The 19,558-nt window shown below is 38.1% G+C and overlaps 2 protein-coding genes across 3 annotated transcripts; both read right to left on the reverse strand.

Annotated features, from left to right (window-relative positions):
• Window positions 1-262: 262 nt before the first annotated feature.
• entpd4 (ectonucleoside triphosphate diphosphohydrolase 4) lies at window positions 263-10,536 on the reverse strand. 2 transcript variants are annotated; one of them, XM_015389159.1, is made up of 13 exons: window positions 10,389-10,536; window positions 9,897-10,007; window positions 6,301-6,498; window positions 6,013-6,218; window positions 5,709-5,859; window positions 5,513-5,616; window positions 5,343-5,402; window positions 4,473-4,603; window positions 3,115-3,281; window positions 2,702-3,026; window positions 1,885-1,970; window positions 1,631-1,792; window positions 263-1,269 (listed from the first exon to the last, which is right to left on the reverse strand). In XM_015389159.1, the coding sequence occupies exons 2-13, from the start codon at window positions 9,902-9,904 to the stop codon at window positions 1,035-1,037; spliced, it is 1,833 nt and encodes a 610-aa protein (XP_015244645.1). In that variant the 5' UTR covers window positions 9,905-10,007; window positions 10,389-10,536; the 3' UTR covers window positions 263-1,034. The 2 variants fall into 2 exon arrangements, with proteins under 2 accessions (XP_015244645.1, XP_015244644.1); XM_015389158.1 differs by having other exon boundaries at window positions 4,449-4,603; window positions 10,389-10,535.
• A 546-nt stretch (window positions 10,537-11,082) lies between these two features.
• Window positions 11,083-19,238, reverse strand: LOC107093860. The gene is made up of 5 exons (XM_015389165.1): window positions 19,181-19,238; window positions 17,741-18,037; window positions 16,225-16,391; window positions 14,508-15,670; window positions 11,083-12,787 (listed from the first exon to the last, which is right to left on the reverse strand). The coding sequence occupies exons 2-5, from the start codon at window positions 17,988-17,990 to the stop codon at window positions 12,394-12,396; spliced, it is 1,974 nt and encodes a 657-aa protein (XP_015244651.1). The 5' UTR covers window positions 17,991-18,037; window positions 19,181-19,238; the 3' UTR covers window positions 11,083-12,393.
• Between the last annotated feature and the right edge of the window lie 320 nt (window positions 19,239-19,558).

Below are 19,558 nucleotides of genomic sequence, written 5' to 3' on the forward strand. Positions count from 1 at the left end.
CAAAAAAAAAATAAATCTAATTAATCTTGAATTTAGAAAATAGAAATCATTCTGGCAATTTACCAACCCTAAAATATAAGAGGACTGTAGTCTAATTTAGTGTCAGTGAGAAAAGTAGTCATGAGTTAAGAGTGTGTGCAAAAAAACTGGTTTTAGCTGTAACTGCGTCCTGATTAATCAGATTTCCTCTTCATTAAAATGAGCAAAGAAGCATCTCATAAAACTTTTATTCCTGTACCGCACAACTGTGTCACAACAGCTATTTCATGTTCTTCACTTAGACCATCTTTATTTAAATAACAGAACACAAGCTCTGATTTACAATTTCCTCACAGTAGTGATATACTGGCTTCTAAAAACGAAGCCCAGATGAAATAACAGTAACAATACCCACCAAAGAGTCAAGCAAGTTTCAGCAGAGCGACTGATTCTCTTAAGAGGGCAAACAGGTTTCTAAGAAATTCCCAGCAGTGACAAGACAAGTATTGCACTATCACAGTTGTTAAAGGCTTCATATTTTCCAACATAAATATGAAGACAAGTTTAGGGGATAATTACAATAAATCGCTTCATTCTAGGCCATGCAGTTGGACTGCAGTGCAAAGTGCTTTCAATGCCAAGTAGAAATCATATTGCATTTTATGTTTCTGTACCTTATTCTGTTTAACAACCATGAGAAAAATAAAAAAAGACAAAATAAATAACCAAATGCACTTAAAAAAGGCCAAAAAAGTAAAAACATATGTATTTATGATATATTTATCCAGTGTGGTGAAGTCACGTTCAACATGTGAGTTAACCAGACTGCTGAGTATTATTTTGTGTTTTATATTGTAAAAAAAAACCCCAAAAAACTTAAAAGACAACTGAAGGCAGCTGTAGGCAAAACAACTTTAACAACCATAATGTCTCTCTCAATGAAAACTGTTCCTCATTTCTTAATCCAGCTCAGGAACTTGTAGGACATGCGAGAAAGTCACTGAAAAGACACACCGTCCAACAGAAGGGAGATATTTAATTTTGCTGCCTGTAGTTTAGAGATCTACTGGGAGAGAAGGTGAGCCGAGGCCCTCTTCCAACCACGGCACAGAGGAGGGAGTATAACGCTGAGCCACACGTCGATGGATGCGGCGAAGCCTCAGCAAGTACAGTATGATGGAGAGCAAAACGATAAAGAAGCAAACCAGGAACAAGTAGTGGTTGTTGACGAAGGAGAAGTTGTGTCGCCAGTGGGAGTGTGCTCCTTTCAGGCTCTCCTGTGGGATGTCCCTGGAAGAAAAACAAACCGACACCAGCTAAGTGTGGAACGACAACATTGTGTGTTTATAATAAAAACAGCTTAACCAGCCTTTTTATCCTTTAGATTTCTGGAGCAAGTGTCCAATCAACTGCTCACATATATTCCAAGTGAGCTCAATCTCATTTTCAAGCTTTAACAAAGACTATACTATTCTCTAATCCGTCCCAGTCACCAACTAATCCTGACGATTAATCATCTCCCTACATGTGTGAGGTAAGGTAGTTCTGTGGATTTACTGACATTTTATCTCAGTTCAGAGAAAAACTGGCTCAGCCAGACTGGACTTCAGGAGAGAGAATTACTTTTAAGCGATGTGGCCTTCTATCTTACCTCAGAGGAAGAAACCGTGTTCTGTAAAGAATAGCTCCCAGAGTCCACTGGACCTCCTTATCATAGACCAGCAAGGCTGTCTTCAGGTTTTTGTAAGTGGTTGGGAAGGAAAAACCCGTGTGCAACACTTCATAAGTCCACGCCGATTTAAAGCACTGGTACCTGCAGATATGTAAGTACAGCCAACAATGCTTTATTGGTATGATTGATGTAAGTTGGCTTTAGAAAGCCTCATATGAATGTATCCCACATACTTTAGCCTGTGGAAATCTGCATGTGATGCATACAGACCGGAGTCAAATCGTTCCTTTAGTGTCTTCCACTGGGTGGCGCAGTAGCCCTGTGAATAGTAAACCAACACGAGGAGGTTACCAATGTACAGGTATTAATATTTAGATTTTAATTTATTATATACAAGATATGGAAAACTATATCCACTTAGCTGTTATTTCAGTTTCCTACTTTTAATACAGGTACTTTGCATTTTTAGTCTGCTTACTTTTCCCTTACTTGCAGCTAAAACATCTAAATTTCTTTAACGAGGGATGATTTTAATTAGGACTAAAATATTTAATCTGATTAATTATTAATTAATCGATTATTGAAATAATCGTCAACTAATTTAGTAATTGATTAATCCTTAACTGGAATTTAGAGACTCTAAAACATGAATTTAGCTGACAGAGCGACCCATTTAGAGAAGCAACTATACCAAGATTGTAAAATAAATATATTAACGTTTTGTATTTATGATTAAAAAAAAATATTTCTGTCAATATGCTCTATCCAGAATTCTGCAAGTGGGAATGTTTGTTTCACCTGGTTTAAATTAATTAAAAAAACTACTTTAAGGAACCTTTGGCTATCTGATTATTAATCAATTAATTGAAAAAATAATCAACAGATTAATGAATTTGCAAAATAATTGTTAGTTGCAGCCCTAATTTTAAAGACTATTCTTTTCTATCGACCTATACCAGGTTTAAAGCTATACCCTTTAAAGACATGGTCATAGAAGATGAAACTTTATGTAGTTTTAGATTATTAATAGGTTTTTCCTACAGTGTTTACCTTGGCAGCCTGGGCATATTTGGAAGCATTATAATCCCCGCCCATTCGCAGCACGTCCTCCATGCAGTAGTAGAACTCTGAGAAACCATAAAACTGGCTGTTGCTGTAGTCAATCGCTGGCTGGTAGATGCCACTCAGGGAGGTTTGGGTGTCATTTGTTCTGTTGAGGAACGGCTGGAGAATCTGTCTGCACTCGTCAAAGTCTCCCGTTCCTCGGAGGTGGAGCCTCTGTGTCGGCGGCCCGATCTCATCCTGCAGGTCAGAGGGAAGACAAGGGTCCAGGAGGGGAGACTCCGCCGTCTCACCGACATGCTCACCTAGGAGCCTGGAAAGGTGGATAAAATAATGTTAAACAATTGAGCATTGAAAGCTAAAAACCATGAAGGTAAGGACAGAGCAGAACTGTGCCTCACTTATTCCGAGCTGCAGTGTTTCTGATGAGGCTCTCCTCGTATCTTTGGCGTGCAGCGTTTCCCCCGAAACCCAGAAAGGTAGACACGTAAACTCGATAAACATGATCAGTGACGTGGGCATCACATCCCAAGTTGAATTCTGCAAGCAAGTTTTTGGCCACTTCCTCCTATGGAAGACACACAAGTGAGCCTGTGGGATCATATCTGAAATGCTTCCACAACTTGTCAGGATTTCTTCAGTATTTTAGGTAATAGAGCAACAAATGAAGTGGAAGAAAAATATGATATGGTCTTCAAAGTTTATTACAAATAAAATACAAGAAACATTAGGTTTTCATGTCATGTTCTACTCACCCATATTAGTTTTGTGTCATTTGGAACTGTTCTGAAGATATTCCATTAGGTTATATCCAAGTAACGTCTTCCTTTGGGCAAACGACTTGAAGGCACAAACTAAACTGTTCATAATTTATTCTATGGTACGCCAGCATTCATAACTTGTAGGCGAATCACTGTCCCCCAGACATCCGCGGTTATATTATTTATATTTATATCTTTTAAAAACAAAGCGGAGTGTGTATGACGTCATCTCTTCATCGTTTGCCCATAAGAAGACGTTACTTGGATATAACCTAACGGAATATCTTCAGAACGGCTCCAAATGACACAAAACTCATATGGGTGAGTAGAACATGATGTAGTAATGTAAAATTAAGGGCCCAATGTAAAAAAAACGGCGTTTCCCTTTAAGTGGAGATGTCTATTACGACAAATATTGGTTGTGCATATTACAAATCTGGCCTTGAGGGCAGAGTAGCCAAAAGATGACAAGTGTTACAGGAAGGGATGAGAGGAAACATTTACCCACGACGGGGACAAAGCTAGCATGTGGATAAAGGCTGCAGAATACATGAGATCTGGGATCAATAATCTCCTACATGCAAACAGAATAACAGCAGAGTATTAAACATCAAAATGTTAATATGCTGGACTTAAAAAAAAAAACATTATTTTTCTTCAACTTCAGTAACAAAGGCACTGCGAACATGGAAATGTGTACATTTTATGCTTCATAATATGATGATATATACACATCATACTTTTAACACTTACAAAACCAAAATGAAATGGAACCTAATCTTAGTTTGGATGTTTACAAACAGCCTTACAGTGATTTCTGACAGTGATGGTGGAGAGCAGATCATCTCCACAGGATAAAATGGTTCATAGAGGTTTTAACCAAGGAGAGACAGATTGGAAGGAGCGAGAAAAACAAAAAATAAGCCACAAAATACCAAAGACAGAACAAGACAGAATTGATTGAAGATAATAACCTGTTGTGGAGAAGCAAAGCTTACAGTTTTGGGCACTTCATATGCAATCTGTGTGGAGACACCACCCATGTCCAGGACACCCGCTGTCCTTTTCCTCATCAGCGCCTCCTGCTGGTCGCTGCCAGGAACATGTACCTCCACCACAGCTTCTCCATCTGGGAAGAGAAACAGCCCTGAGATGGGATTTCAGACTGGAAAGGGTTTATTTGAAACTAGAAAGGCACTCTGAGATCGCAGACCTCATCCAAGCTGCAAGATTTCCCCCATATTGTGACTTCTTCATCATTACTAAATTTTAATGAATTGTTCATTGGCATGAGGAGAACGTTTGGTAAAAATGTCCTTTAAATCCTTTCATAAAGTTTTAAATAAGGCACAGCACGTGTCTGCGGCCTCTGGTGTTTATTCTGCTCTCATCTTGTTTATTCTCTCAGCTTTCTTATTTGATCAGCAGATGGAGACGTTGAGCGAGACATGGCTCAACTTTCCTGTGTTTTTGTCTTCAGTATAAAACTTCTGGACTTTTTTTGAGTTAGATGCTGAAGCTGTCAATAGTCAATCTGTGGTTTGGGGGGGGAATGCTTATTCCGTCAAATAATCTGAAAGAATCCTTAAAAGATCCCTGCATCCGGATTATGATGTGGATTATCACCAAAATTTAATGGAATGTTCCTTGGGCAATTCACTAAAATCCGTTCATAACTTTTCAAGTTAACCTGTAAACAGACAGACAGACAAAACACACAAACTCGACTAAAAACGAAACCTCCTTGGCAGGGCTAATAAATGGCTACTAGAAATTGTCTAATTTTCTGTTTTCTTAAATTACTCGGTATAACATTTTTTTTAAGGCACTACATGTAAGCCTTTTTTTACAGCTGAGCAGATCCTCACCTTTGTGCTCATGGTTAAACCTCCCGAGGACATAGTTTATTCCAATCCATGCATAGACACCTAAAACACATAAAAACAGATGTTTTAAATAAAGTAGTTTATTGTATTTATTATTACAGCATATTTAAAGTTGTGTTGAACTAAGAATTAAATACAGCCGTTAAATTTACCTTCTTGTTTTCCAGAAATGACCTCCACATGGGAATCAGAGAAGAGGAAATTGAAGTGAACTGGGATGTCTGTGCGCAGATCTTCCAGAATGGCCTCCTGTTGACTGGGATAAAAACACGAAAATATTTTCTTTTTTTGTTTTAAAGTCAGCTTTAATCGCTATCACTGTAACATCTCTGTTGGACCCGTCTTTACCTCTCTGGTAGGATTCTCATCCCAGCTGTGCACAGGATGTACAGGGGTGTTTCCTGGTGCTTATGTTTGGGAACGTGTTTAGCTGCGAAGCTCAGAAGCGGATCGATGTAGTCACTGGCCTTCTCTGGAGTTTTAGCCAATTCGGCTATGCCTTTAGACAACATACAAGAAGGGTAAGCTTTTAGTAAACAGGGATAACATCTGCCTTATGCTATACAACTACATTTTTTACGTCCACAGTAAAAGTATGGTGAAACATTTCTCTAAAGTTCCTCCTGAAGTAGTTGATCAGTAAACGTCTCACCAGGCTTGATCTTCATGACCACTGGCTTGCGGTTCTGATCTCTCATCTGCCGTATGTCCAGCAGTTCTCTGGGATTACCGTTGTGCCGCGGCCAGCAGTACACAAATACCCTGGAGCCACTGCTGCCACAGTCCACCACCAGGCCATAGTTCAGGTTAGGATTGCTTGTATCCGTCTCGTCCAAGTCAGTAACTCTCGCCAGGTGCCTTTTGAGAGAGAAATATTTAAGATCAAGTAAACAGAAACTCTATGGAACCCACATAAATTCCAGTTCTGACTAAAGAGTACCGGTGGAAAGGGTTTTCTTCTCCAGTCCAGCTGGTGTGTGTCTTCATAGCAATAAGCAGCATGTAGAACAGTCCTATGAGGCAGAGCACCAGGCTGATGAAGAGCAGCTGTCTGAGGGAAGGAATCAGGAGCCGAGGAAGAGCCTGGGGTGACAGGCTGAAGTGCCATGATGCTGGGAAAAGGCATGAGAAGCCGATCCTGTTCAACAAATAAAAAAAAAAAAACATGAGGGCGTCAACGCTTTGTGCCTGGATATTAAATATGAGATGTTTTACAAATATATTCATGACTGGTAAACCTTTCATTATTTGGTTACATTACAATGAGAGACTTCAGTGTATTACCGGTATGTTTTATGTTATGTAACAAAGTGGTGGATGACTGAAATGTAGAAGGAAAATCCACGGCATAGATTCAAACATTTTTGAACATTCCGTACAATTGCAATTAAGTCCTTTGATCAATCTCTCTAACTACCCTCCATCTTTAGTGCCGTCTCTGCACATCTGAAAACTCAAACATTTTCCCAGACATCACATAAGACCAACTAAAGCTCAAATAGATTAGGCAGAGAGTGTCTGAGGATGAACATTTTCCTGTTTTGCCAGAAATCCTCAGCTTTATTTAAGTCTGGACATTGAGTAAGACTATTTTAAGACATGAATTTTCTCTGATCTAAACCAGCAGCCCGGCATGGGCAGCCTGCACTCAGGTTAGTGAGCCACATATGTGTGTGTTTGTACAGTTTTGATTGTGATGCATTTTTAATATATAGGAGAGCCCACTAGATGTCAGCTATGTACTAAAGAAAGGGATGTCAGTTTGACAGTGTTACTACAATGAAAGCAGCATGTTCATAACTACATTTTTAAGAGGTTCTCTAATTAATTTCATCAGCAGGAGAAGCTTCAAAGATAAATTGACAGAATTGCAGAGCATGGCTAAAATAAAAGTTTGCTATTGGAAATGGAATCATGAGAGCAAACATGGGTACTTTAAAGATGCTCAGAATCCTGACTTAAGCTAGGTTCATATTATCTATAAGAAAACAGGCAAATGCTCTGCTCACTCTGCTTTTCCTTGCTGTTTGAGTCTCTATTTGAGTCTCTTGAATATCTTTTAATTAAAAAAAAAAAAAAACAATCTGTAGGGGCGTGTATTCTAAAAGCACTTTTTCTTAGCATCTATGCTTAATTCTTACATTTATGAGATGCTAAGGTTATTTTAAATATAACTTTACCATGCTGTGAAGCTTGAAGGAGCAAAATAACTAGACAAAACTTATATTGAATTAGCCATGATCTAAACTGTTTCATAAAGACTCTGGATGTATATTTTAGACCATTCTGCAGTAAAATTATCCTCTGCCACAGAATCAGGGACTCTGCAGTCTATTATGATTATCATGCGTGTCCGAGCCATCCTTCCAACAGTTTTAACCTGTTTTGCTGTCCCAGCTAAGAAAAAAAACATCCCCAGAGAACGATGTATCCCTTTTGCAAATGGTGGGCTTTTATGGTGTTCAACAGTATAGTTTCCCCTTATACACATAGTGTATTATGTGTACTTTAAATATAAGCAAATCAGTTTGCTGCACTGTACCATCAGTTATTCTTTTTACACCTGAGCTTTGGTTACATGCAGTTCCTAAAGCTTTACCGTTTGGGCCTCTTAGCACATTCTAACTGGCATCAATATTAATAAACAATTTTACTACATATACTGATTTTATGACCCCTGAAGACAAGTAGTAGTGCTGGATTTTACTTTGGGCCATCACAACTAGAATTTGACTCCTACAGGACTTTTAAGACAAAACAGATCACAGTCTAACTGATCCACAAAACGGACAGCTGATTATATTTTTAGAACAATTCAGGTCCTTAGCCTGGAAAACGTTGAAGACCCCTGATTTACATTACAAATAATAGACAATAACAACAAAAGTAACACAAGTATCAATTTCAACAAAACTAAGATATTAACACATAAAAAAAGAATTAACAAGGGATGAAATGTAGGCAGCTCTCAGCTTCACCTGATCTCAAGGCAGCCATTGGTGCTGAATGCACTGATTAACTGGAGAGCAAATGCTCAATGTAGATATAAGAAAAAAAAAACATATCAGCTGGTCTATCCCTAACCATAACAAAGAGAGCTCTATAACCTTTTTATGATTTCCTAAATTTTTAAACATTAAAATAGAAAGCTGTCAAACTTTTCCACTTTTCAAATAACACTATTTGTTTTTGGTCTTTAAATTAAGTAGTCCAAAAACATCAATCGGTCTGCGCCAGGTGACGTCATTGTTTACCTCGGGCGCGGTGCATCGTGGGAAAACCACCATATTAGGTGGAAAGTCGAGATAACCCACACGCGGCTGTTCTTTCGGCACAATTATTTACCAGAAATGACACGATCGTGTTGTGTGAGAGGCTGCCAGTCCCGGTGTCGTGCCAAGGTAGTTATCCCTGCGAAAATTTGTATCCCCTCGTCGGGAGCGCGCACGGAGTAGGAAGAACAACCCGACTTAACTCCGCTTCAATTCCAACGTGCAGAACTTGAAATTTGAAAGGTTTTACGTGTATGAAAGTTGAGCTTTACTGTTTTATTCTTTACTTCACATGTTATAGCAGAATATCGCCAGTGATATTGATCTAAAACTAATAATAAAACACAAACGTTTGCTTGAAAGCTGGTCGCTGACAGCAGTGTCTACTCCTCCCTCTGAAAGCAAACAGATCCTTGTTCTTTTCCACATGTTCATTAAAAAAATCTCTCATTGTTTCACAGTATCCAAATGTTCTCATCCCATTGAAAGCTGTTGTAAACCATATACTTGTAATAAAAATGAAATAGAAAATGGACTGCATGTGTAATCATTAAAGACTATATGCAGAAGGAAATAATTTTTTCCTGGTTGAAATTTAGTACTTAAATCTATATCTGTGTTTATAGTAACGTACAATTTATCTATGTTGTACTATCCTTAATAAACAGTTTGTCTTCTAACAGCAGCCGTTTTATTTCATCCCATTTTGCCAGAAATGGCAGTATGGGATGAAATAAAACCTGCTGTAATCTGTTCCCCCTGTCTAAATCAGACAAAAAAGGCCCCAGCTTTTTCATTTTTGACTTATAAGCATCTTTTATGATGACAACTAACCCCTGACACTTTGGATGTGATTGACCTTTATTTCATAAAGTTATAAGGAACAAATTATAGCAGGCCACCTGCTATAATCTGTTCCCCCTGTCTCAATCAGACAAAAAAGGCCCCAGCTTTTTCATACAGGGAATACAAATTTTCGCAGGGATAACTACCTTGGCACGACACCTGTACGGTAATTTCGCATTCTGCTTACTTTTTTCCATATAGTCAGAGAAACAAACTCAATCCTTTAGTCCTTCGTTTAGCTATGCTGTGGTTGTTTACACTACGCCTTTTCCACCAAAAATTGCGTCTTAGCAACAAATGTCACGTGACTGGCGGAGACCGACAGACATGTAACTGAAATCTTTTTCAAGACACTACATGTAACCCTTTGACAAAGCTGCAGAAAAAAATAAAATACAAAACAGCTGTTCAAACAAACCTTCCCATGTTGAAGATTGTCTCCTTGCTTTATTATGCATCAGTCTTTTTAGGAAACCAGATTTGGCTGACTCCACTGCTCCATTATCCGACGTTCACCCATCATTTTGACCTTCAAGAAGGAGGTGAAGCAAAAAACATAAAGATAAACATTAGCTAGCTATTAATATCAGGACCTTCCAGCTGTAAAAAGGCCCATAGTTTAAACTGCTCTCACACTTTTCTCAATTCAAATGGATAAACTGGCGGAAATTTATCATTTATAGCTTCTCTTAAGCTCGTAATGGAACAATGACAGGGAAATTAAGAATTTTAAATTTCAAGCAAGAAGTTAATGTCTGATTATGCGAGCCTTCCCATATTCCTTCCGAGAGTATCGTAGATTACAGTATGAGAATAAAAAGAGCGGAGAGGGACAGAATATTGTCAATTAAACTATCCGTTACTCTTCTGGTAGTGATTTTCTAAGTTATTATATCATGTTAAGACTCACAATAAAGGTAGTTTCTTTCCAGGGAAGATATCCAGATGCTCCCGCTGGCTAACTTACACTGGCACTGCTTTGCTAAGTGACGTGTAACGTGTGCAGGGTGCGCTTGATTACTATATCCGGGTATACCGGTATGCGGTCAAAGCTAAATTTTTATATAAAATGCCTACATATAACTATATACCATAGTTCAGATGGAGTTTGTGGCTTATATATTTCATGGTTCCACTTCCTGTACGTTGTTTGTATATTTCTAACCCCACAGTGTCTCGCTGAGATCTTTTCAACTAACAGCTCCGCCGCATCAAAGCATCAAAAAGAAGCACACGGTCCCGGCGAACTGCGTTTGTTGCGTCGAATAGGAAATACGGAAACTCTGAAGGTACAAACTGTTAAATCGATTTTTACTAAAATTCCGCTGTTTCCCCAGACATTTTAACTTATGTTTTTCTCCACTATTTTGTGTTTTTTAAATGACATACAGCCAAAAAAAATACACACACACATATATATATAAATTGAATGTCATGGAAGGTTAAGGCACAGACTGTATTCTTATATTTATTATATATTTCGTGCAAAACATAAACTGACATATCAGACTATACATTCTTATTTTACATGGCCTGGTGGCTTTATTCAAATTTTAAAAATAAGTTAGAATGCAAACTATTTTTTCAGATAAATTTTTTTGTAGTTTTATTGTGAAGAGAAAAATAAAAAAAACAACTGTAAAACCTTTATGAATATATGTAGCTGGTTATATTGTTGAAAAAGAGGCTTTAAAAAATTGTGAACCATACGTTAAGCAGACCTCAAATTTGTCTGGATATAATCACTTTGTGATCCCCCAGAAAGAGCAGCACATTGCTAGTGAGGAAAGAGATAGATGCATACTGAGCTGCCAGTATAAGGAAATACTGCATAGAAAGCAGCAGAAATACTAATTTTGCACATATAACAAGAATTATATTCAAAAATATTAACAGTCAAATTACAAACAAGTTGTATAAAAAGTAAAACTGGACTTAATATTAATATGTGTAATATTAACCTAGCTCTTTAACAAACATTCCTAACTTAAGACATTTTTACCAGCATATGTTTAAAGTCAGATATCAATTCAGTCTATTCATATAGTGCCAATTCACAACACATGTCATCTCAAGGCACTTTACAGAGACAATATATCTTTATAAACAAACCACTGCCTTGCAGGTAGTCCTTTGGGATTAGATTATCTAATTAAAACAGGCTCAATAGTAATTGGGCGATCACTAATTAGATAATTAAGTCAAATGTAATTTTAGAATTTTGTGCTATTTTACTGCACTTTACATTTACATAAAAATACATGGCATTGTATAGAAGACAATATAGAACCATCACCCTCTATTGACCAGTGCTGTTATCAAAATGCTTTGATCAGTATAAGAACAGGGGGAAAAAAAATCTGTCTTGGAGATCATTACCTATATCAAAAGCAGGTTTTAACTTGGATGCTACGGTTGGATGAGGATAATCTGCCAAAGGTTAGAATTATGAATCCTTTCTAAATATTTTTATCTAAACAGAATATTTCAGATTGCTAAATTACAACAGAAAATATAGCAGTTTGAGTACAAATTTCTATGCATTGACTTGTTCAACCAGATGACAAGTGAACACTAAGACATGAGCCATTATTGCATCCACTCTAATGGAATTTATTGTCATAGTTTAATAAAAGAAGGAGAAACAAAGTGCACTTTCTAAAACAGATTTCTTAAACACTTTTCATCTTAGATTTTCAGTCATATTAGAAATCTGGAGCAAGTAAACCAAAAAGAACAATACAGTCAATGAAACAGAATTATAGTTTTTTATAACAGTGAAGTCAAAAGATCAAATAGAGATTTTTCAAATATAGAATCTAAAGTGTAAAATGTGCTTTGGGTTTATTCATATAATAAAAGTCCTGCTCACCCACCTTTAAGTTGGGCTTCAGTCTTAGAATCCTGCCCTCTTTTTACACCCAGACAACTTCAACTTGTCTGAACCTGCGGCAGTCCAGCCACTCACGCTGACTGATCCGCCAGCAGTAGCTCACATCCACGTACTTGAGCCTCTTGCTCAGTTGCATCATGCTTTTCACAGTGCTCATCTGCACATCTGTTCGCAGCAGGTCAATATGCTCTATCCTTCCAAGCGGCAGTGGTGGTAAGGCAGTGGAATCGGAACAGTGACTTGCATCCGTGTTAGCTCTTTGGATGGTGTCCTGTAAGACGCAGTTCACAGGGCAAGGAAGGGAGATCAAGGAGAGCTTCTCCAGTAAAGGAGAACCAATCAGGACACATTTGATCACTTGCTTTAGGGACATCCAGGACATGAAGGGCTTCATTTGATTGTGCTCATAGGAAAAACTGCAGAGATTTGAGAGACACCAATAGAAAAGATTAGTAAAGTGAAACTTTCCTGGTGCAGAAAAAAAAAAATAGCTGGAGGAACCAAAATTTTATATTTTATTCTCCAGTTCATGTGGTATAATATACTGTTTATATAATGTCAGATGGAAAGCCCTGTTTACATATTAAAGACTTCAAATGAAAGGAATAATAAATGTCAAAATCAGTACTTTGTGCAAAGCTTTGCAAAAGTATTGCTGTAGAAATGTTCCATATTTTGATATTTTACAACAAAAAACAATTATCCAGAGTTTTTTTTTATAGACTCACATAAAATACTGAGTAGGATAGTCATGTATAATTTATTTTTACAAGTTAAAAGCTGAAAAGTGTGGCATGCATGTGCAGTTATAACTCTAACACTTGAATAAAAACAGCTGAAACTGAAAACAGCTGTTCTTTAAAGGCCTCTGAGCTTCGTTAAGGAAGATAAGTGAGCAAACAGCCTTGTAAAAAAAATGAACAAGGCGGAAATGTCTGGGACAAAGCTCTGGAGATGCATTAGGTTGGGTTATAAAACAATATCCCAACCTTTGGACATCTCTCAGAGCACTGTGTGGACCCAAGGCAGCACGATACTGGAAAGGTGATGTTGGCAAAGCTAATAGTGAGCATTGCTATAACTACATCAGGTGCCATAAATCAACATTTCTTCCTTCTCTGAGGAGTGCTTTGAGCAGAATGTGAACTTTAGCCTCTTGGTTATGCAGTTAATGTGGAAACTTCAGCAGCTACACGCAATTCAACAGCCTGAACATTACAGTGGCAATCTATATGTAAATGTTATTCCATCAGCATATTCTAATATTAAAATGAGCAATATATTTAGAACAGATTGTGCAGCTGTACATCGGCAGTGACTGTCAGGAAGGAGTTAATGGCAAGGTAGCTGGAAATAAAACAAAGTGTATTTAAAAAGCTAAAGTCTTCAAAGCTGCTTATAAAAGTCAACCTTAAACATGCAGCCACAACAAATTCTTTAGATCAACTCATATTCATGATTTGGAATTGCCAAGACAGTAAAGAGCTAAATCCAACAAAAATATTTATTGCAAGACATTTAAAATTGTTTAGAGATGCTCTTAGTTCAGTCTGTGTAAGATTGAGCTGTTTTTTTCAAGACTGGCCAAAGATGTTGGTCTTTAGATGTGCAAAGCTTTCAGCAAGGTATTCCAAAAAAAATAAAAATAAAACATTCAAAACCATGTCTATCTTTACTATGCAGTTTGTGCTGGTCTATGACAAAAAAATCGCCCCAAATAAATTGTTATTTATGCTTCTAACCTCAGATTTTATGAGAGATTCAACAGAGAGGAAATAGTTTGCAAGAAATTGTGAATTTAGTATTGAATTACTTTGGGGATGATGTCATATCAATGCAAAATTTGCTCTCAGAAAGTAAAAGAAAAGATTAAAAAAATAAATGAAAATCCAATCTGCCACCCAACTTAACTTTCATGTGATTTCTTTAAATTGAAAGAACATTAAAATATTATTTTAACTGGTTGTCAGAGAACAGTTTACACATGTTGAGCAACAGTAAAGTATGACTAAGATATATCCAAATTGCTTGTGAAATGTTTCTGAGTCTGTCTGTAATGTATTTTTTAGCTTTGCCTGTATGTGAAGTTTATAAAAGAAACAATAATTCAGAGAAGTGACTCAAAGAGAAAATTACCAGAGCTTGAGAGAGCGGAGATATGGCAGCTTTGGTAGATCTTGATCATCCTGTTGGTTATCGTTGGTCTGGTGCTGTGGTGTAACAGGAGGCTCAGCAGAAATAAGGAGGTCTCTGAGTCTGGGGCAGACTCTAATGAGCTGCAGCAGTGGGCTGTGAGGGCTGGTTTTCACCCCCTCCAACGTCAGAGAGATTAGGGAGCAACCTGAAACTTGTAAGGCAGGAAGAAGATCCACCATTTGGCCAGAGTAGATGAAGGAAAGACTCTGCAGCTGACCTGACCAGGTCTGAAGATTAGTAGTCAACAGGGATCCTTGGCTCCTTCCACCTATATCTTCATGTTTGTCTAAGTTCATGGATAGAGACGTTAAGCTGGGACACAAATTCCCTAAACTCCCCAGAGACTCACAAGTTACACCTTTAACATCTCTTAGCTGCAGGATCAGGCCTGACTGGGACAAACCGTGTTTCCCTTCTTCTGTTTGGGTTTTCAAGCAAGAAGGTAGGTCATCTTCGATGACATTTTCTGCAGATTCACAGCCACACTCCTCCAAGAACGAGCTCCTCACCTCTTCACTCTCCTCTCCATCATCAGCAGACCCTCCTTCCTTCGTCTTCATCCAGCTTTCCGTGCCCTGTCTGAGCATCCTTTCCCTCCACACATCATGCAGCCTGGAAACTCCTTCCCTGTTGGTAAACTCATCACCCTGGCTGAACTGTCTCTGATCAATGAGATGGCAAGCTGGTCCTACGCCCTCCAGTGCTACACTTTCCAAGAAAGGCAGGGACAGAAGGAGATAGGCTGCTGCCATGGTAGAGTCTTCCTCCTGTTCCCCAAACCCAATATCCAGAGCCAACAGGCTGCTGAGTGGGAGAGGAGACCAGGTAGAGGAAACGGAGGATGAGCTGATGGAGCTGGAAGAGGATGGAGTAAAAGCCACAGCACCGAGAGGAAGCAGAGCAGCAGGGGAGAGGAGGTGACAGCGGGACACATCCAGGCGCTGCAAAAAACGACAGCAGCGAGCAACTGTTTGAATTACACTCCTGTCACAAGGCACTCCAGCCAAGGAGAGCGATCGCACGACAGGCAAACTGGAGATGGTTTCACAGAGGACCTTTGGAGGTAGCTGCTGGGCTCCGGATAGGTCCAGACTTCGCAGACCCTGAGAGAAAAAAATATTTAAAAAGAATGCAAGAGGGAAAAAAAGATTTCTAATTAATCAATACCAAAGCTGCATGTATTAAAAAGCTGCACTTTTGTGTTGGTAACATGCTAAGTAATTAGCTTATTTGAGTAAAGATGAGTGAGAAAGCTACAGGACGATTATAACACTTGTAAAAACTGATGCTGTTCATTTCACCTCTCCTTTCTATTGCTGCCGGACTGAAGAGATCAGAGGGAAGCAAAGCGGACTTCTACCTCAGAGGTGAAAATACATTGGAGGATCTTATTTAAACATGTACAATGCCAAATTAAATCTGTTGGACTGCAGGGGGGGATAAGATTTCCTTGGGTCTAAACGCAGGAACATAAGTTTGGTCCTAAACTTCTAAAATGCTGGAGGTTCTGTTACACTTGCCTCATTGTATTGATGTTTTATGAAACTGGATTTCATAAAAAAAAAAAAAATGTGTTTATCCTAGAGAAAAAAAACAAATCTTTCATGATATTTTTATGCCAAGCTGGAACATTTAGGAGTTAAAGGCAGAGACTTACCTGGCAACGAGCAGCAATTTGTGCCCCTAAGGCCGGGGTCACCAAGCCAGGACACCTTTCTAGGGACAGAGCTCGGAGGTGAGGGACCAGCAGCAGGTGAAGGGCTGCCCGAGACAGCTGCTTTCTGGTGGACAGCAGCCATGTCAGCTCTTCCACCAACTCACCAGCTGTGATTGCAGAAACAAAGATCTATGGCATGATGCTGCTGTAATCATAATTTACTTTAAAGCAATCAGAAACATTGAAATAATTAAATAGAAAACCTCAAATTGGGAAACATAAGACAAAGAAATCATCACAGATTCCTTCAGCTTCATTTTTTGGTTTCAAACTTAAATGTTTCAGTTCATCAGAGATCTTTATCAGCTAATGCAAAGAATGTTTCATTTCTTTGAGGGAGAAGTTATCTAAACCAACCAGGCCCTGTGGGGAAAAAAGTGATTGCCTACTAACTGTCATGTCTGCTTTTGCTAGCCTTGGTGGTAACCACTGTCTGTAAGGTTTTTGGATAAGTGGAGGAGTTTTTGCTCTCTGTAAAAATAACATCAGCATAGTGTCAGTGAGCGTGAACGCTTGTTTAAAGTCACACAGCATATCTCAGTCAGTTTCTTGCTCAGACTCCAAAGTTTTTGGGTGTTTTTTGGGGATTTCGAGCCACCAGAGCATTACACCACCACCACCATGCATGACATTAGGTAAGACGTCTTTTATCTGATACAATATTCTTTTTATTCCACATGTGAGAGGATGACAGCTCTCCTGAAAGTTCCTTTTTTATCTCTTCAGCATTAAGATGCCCAGATTATTTTCTATTGACCAGTAGCTGACACCTGCCGTGTTGTTCTGGGCTCACCAATGCTCTAATTGAGTTATTTTAGAAGGATACCAACTCCTGGAAACTTCCACCAGTATTCCAAGTTTTCAAATTTTGAATTTAATTCCCACATCATAATTTACTGGCCTGGAAACGGCTTTTTAACCCTTTTGAGACTGATAGAGGATTACTTTTTTCTTAGCATTCTTAGATTCTATTTAAAGGTTTCTTGCTTGGTTATATCTGACTGTAATCATGCCTGAATTTGGATTTTAACAATTATACTCAATGTCTAAAAAAGGTGGATACTATGGATTAATTCCATTTTACGTTGATAAACAAAACAACTTATAAGAGCCTTTTGTATTTAGTCAGGTTATTCCTTTTCAATAGAAGTAGTTTGAGGAGCAAAAGCTACAAATTTTAATTACTTTTTAAGTTTTCTATTAGAAATAGGAAAAACGGGGGAACATCCCATTAAAATGAGGCAGATGTGTGTTAATACGTCAAGAAGGAATCTACTGGTATGAACTGGTTTATAATTAAAACTATGAAAAACAAGGATGGACAAAGATTCAAACAGTGAGGAGGGCGGGAAGGAAGGCTGTTTTATATTTTTCAGTTTGTGCTTTTATCCTACTTTTCAAGAAAACACAAAGTTCACATCAAGACTTCTTTGGTCAGTGCTCCATAGAAACTCACGCAGAAGGTTGAAAGGCCCCATGATGTATCTGAATGAGTAGCGATCAAGATAGTTGTCCGCATAATCCTTTACCCACAGGTCCTTCATGTTGTCAGCGAGGCTCAACAGGCAGAGGCGTGTCAGAGAGTGGACCGGATCATCACCATGCGTCCGCCAGCAACTTCCAGCCCCCTTAGAGTTCCTCAGATCCCTCCGCCGTGGCCTCGCCTTCGCCTCAGCCTGTTCATCCAAAGCCCGAAACAGAGGCATGATGGGCTTTCAGCTGGTGTCCAAGCTGCAGAGGATGTTGAATGCTTCTGAATTTAAAACAAAGTAGGTGACAATATGCTTTTGATATGTAGCCTCATTTTAAGTATTTCAGGTGAGTTTTCTAAACAAATTGACAAACTATTCCACCTACTTTAAATTCTGATGGAAGTCTAACTCTATGTATTTATACTAAAACATGAATAAAATGTCACAAAGTCCTTAGCTGTTCTGTTGCAAGTATTTATTCAACCAAGACAAAAAACATTTTCCATCCTGAATACACCTGATATTACACGAGGCAGCTGATCAGATTTATCTTGTGAATATCCATTAAATTTTTACTTGTTTTTTTTCCCCTAATCTGCATTTTTATTGAATTCTTCATTTAAAGATGTATTACATGTAGCTGCAAGAAAAAAAGATTGAAGAATGTGGAAACTGTGTGCGCATTTCTGAAAAATCTGGCAAATATCAGACAGGCTGAAATGCACAGATTTGCTTTTCAGATCTTTTCCAATCGTTTTAAGCCAAGTATTCAAGAAGCCAGATGGTAGGACTGATGCAGTCCATAATGTTTTTAGTTTCTCCTCCTGAAACCTCCTGAACTCCCATCAACCAAAACAGCCTGTAGATCTTTTTATCAGTCAACAAACAGGGGGAAAAAAGTATTTTTCTTCTTCTGTATGCATTAAATTATATAATTTATGTCTCTATTCATTATGTGGGTATTAGATGCAAAGTAATAACCGAATTAATAAACTAAAACAGGGAATTGAATTTAATGTCATTTATTTGTCAGCATCCATGTTTGCTTTCCTTACTGTTTTTGTACAACCCTACACCAAACATATAATCAATGTAGAAATATGATAAAAGTCGCTTTTCCCCAATGTTTATAAACAGAAAAACGACTCAAACGCACACCTTTGAAGAATCAGTTTTCTTCTGGAAGCTTAAGTTGGAAAATATTAAATAAATAAAAGATAAATATTATATCGGCCGACGGACATAATTATTAAATCTTAAGACCGAAACAAGCGCAGCTAATAAAAAAAAAAACGCCATGAAAATCAGGTTAGAGATTCAAATGATTAATCAAACATTGTTCGCTTTTGTCAAGTAAAATTATTGTACTGTTATATTTCGGGGACAGAATAAAAATGCTTGTGTTTAAGTAGAAGGAAACATACCTTCCAGATTAAGGTGCTGAAAGTCTATTAGTTTACAAAGAGGAAGAAATAAAAAAGACGCGTCGTTACGTCACTTCCTGATAACTGCCTAGAAATAATTAAGTTTTACCTGATTTTTGTCTTTCAGGAGTCTTTATTACCAAATGGTTGCACAGAAAACTAAGAACAAATTCCAACCGTATCCACAGTCTTAGCTCTACAATAAAGGATTTATCAAATCATTTAAACTTTTGCCGAATAGACATAACGATTCACAGGCGGCTTATTTAGTCCTGCAAGACAGTACAACGGGTTTCAAAATCCCCGGTACAAAGATGGGCTTGCTGGGTTCAAAGTTCGGAGGTATTTCAAAAGACAAAATAATTACAAGATTCTTTA

Source organism: Cyprinodon variegatus, unplaced genomic scaffold (assembly GCF_000732505.1).
Source record: "Cyprinodon variegatus isolate N-32 unplaced genomic scaffold, C_variegatus-1.0 Scaffold451, whole genome shotgun sequence".
NCBI classification, from domain to species: Eukaryota; Metazoa; Chordata; class Actinopteri; order Cyprinodontiformes; family Cyprinodontidae; genus Cyprinodon; species Cyprinodon variegatus.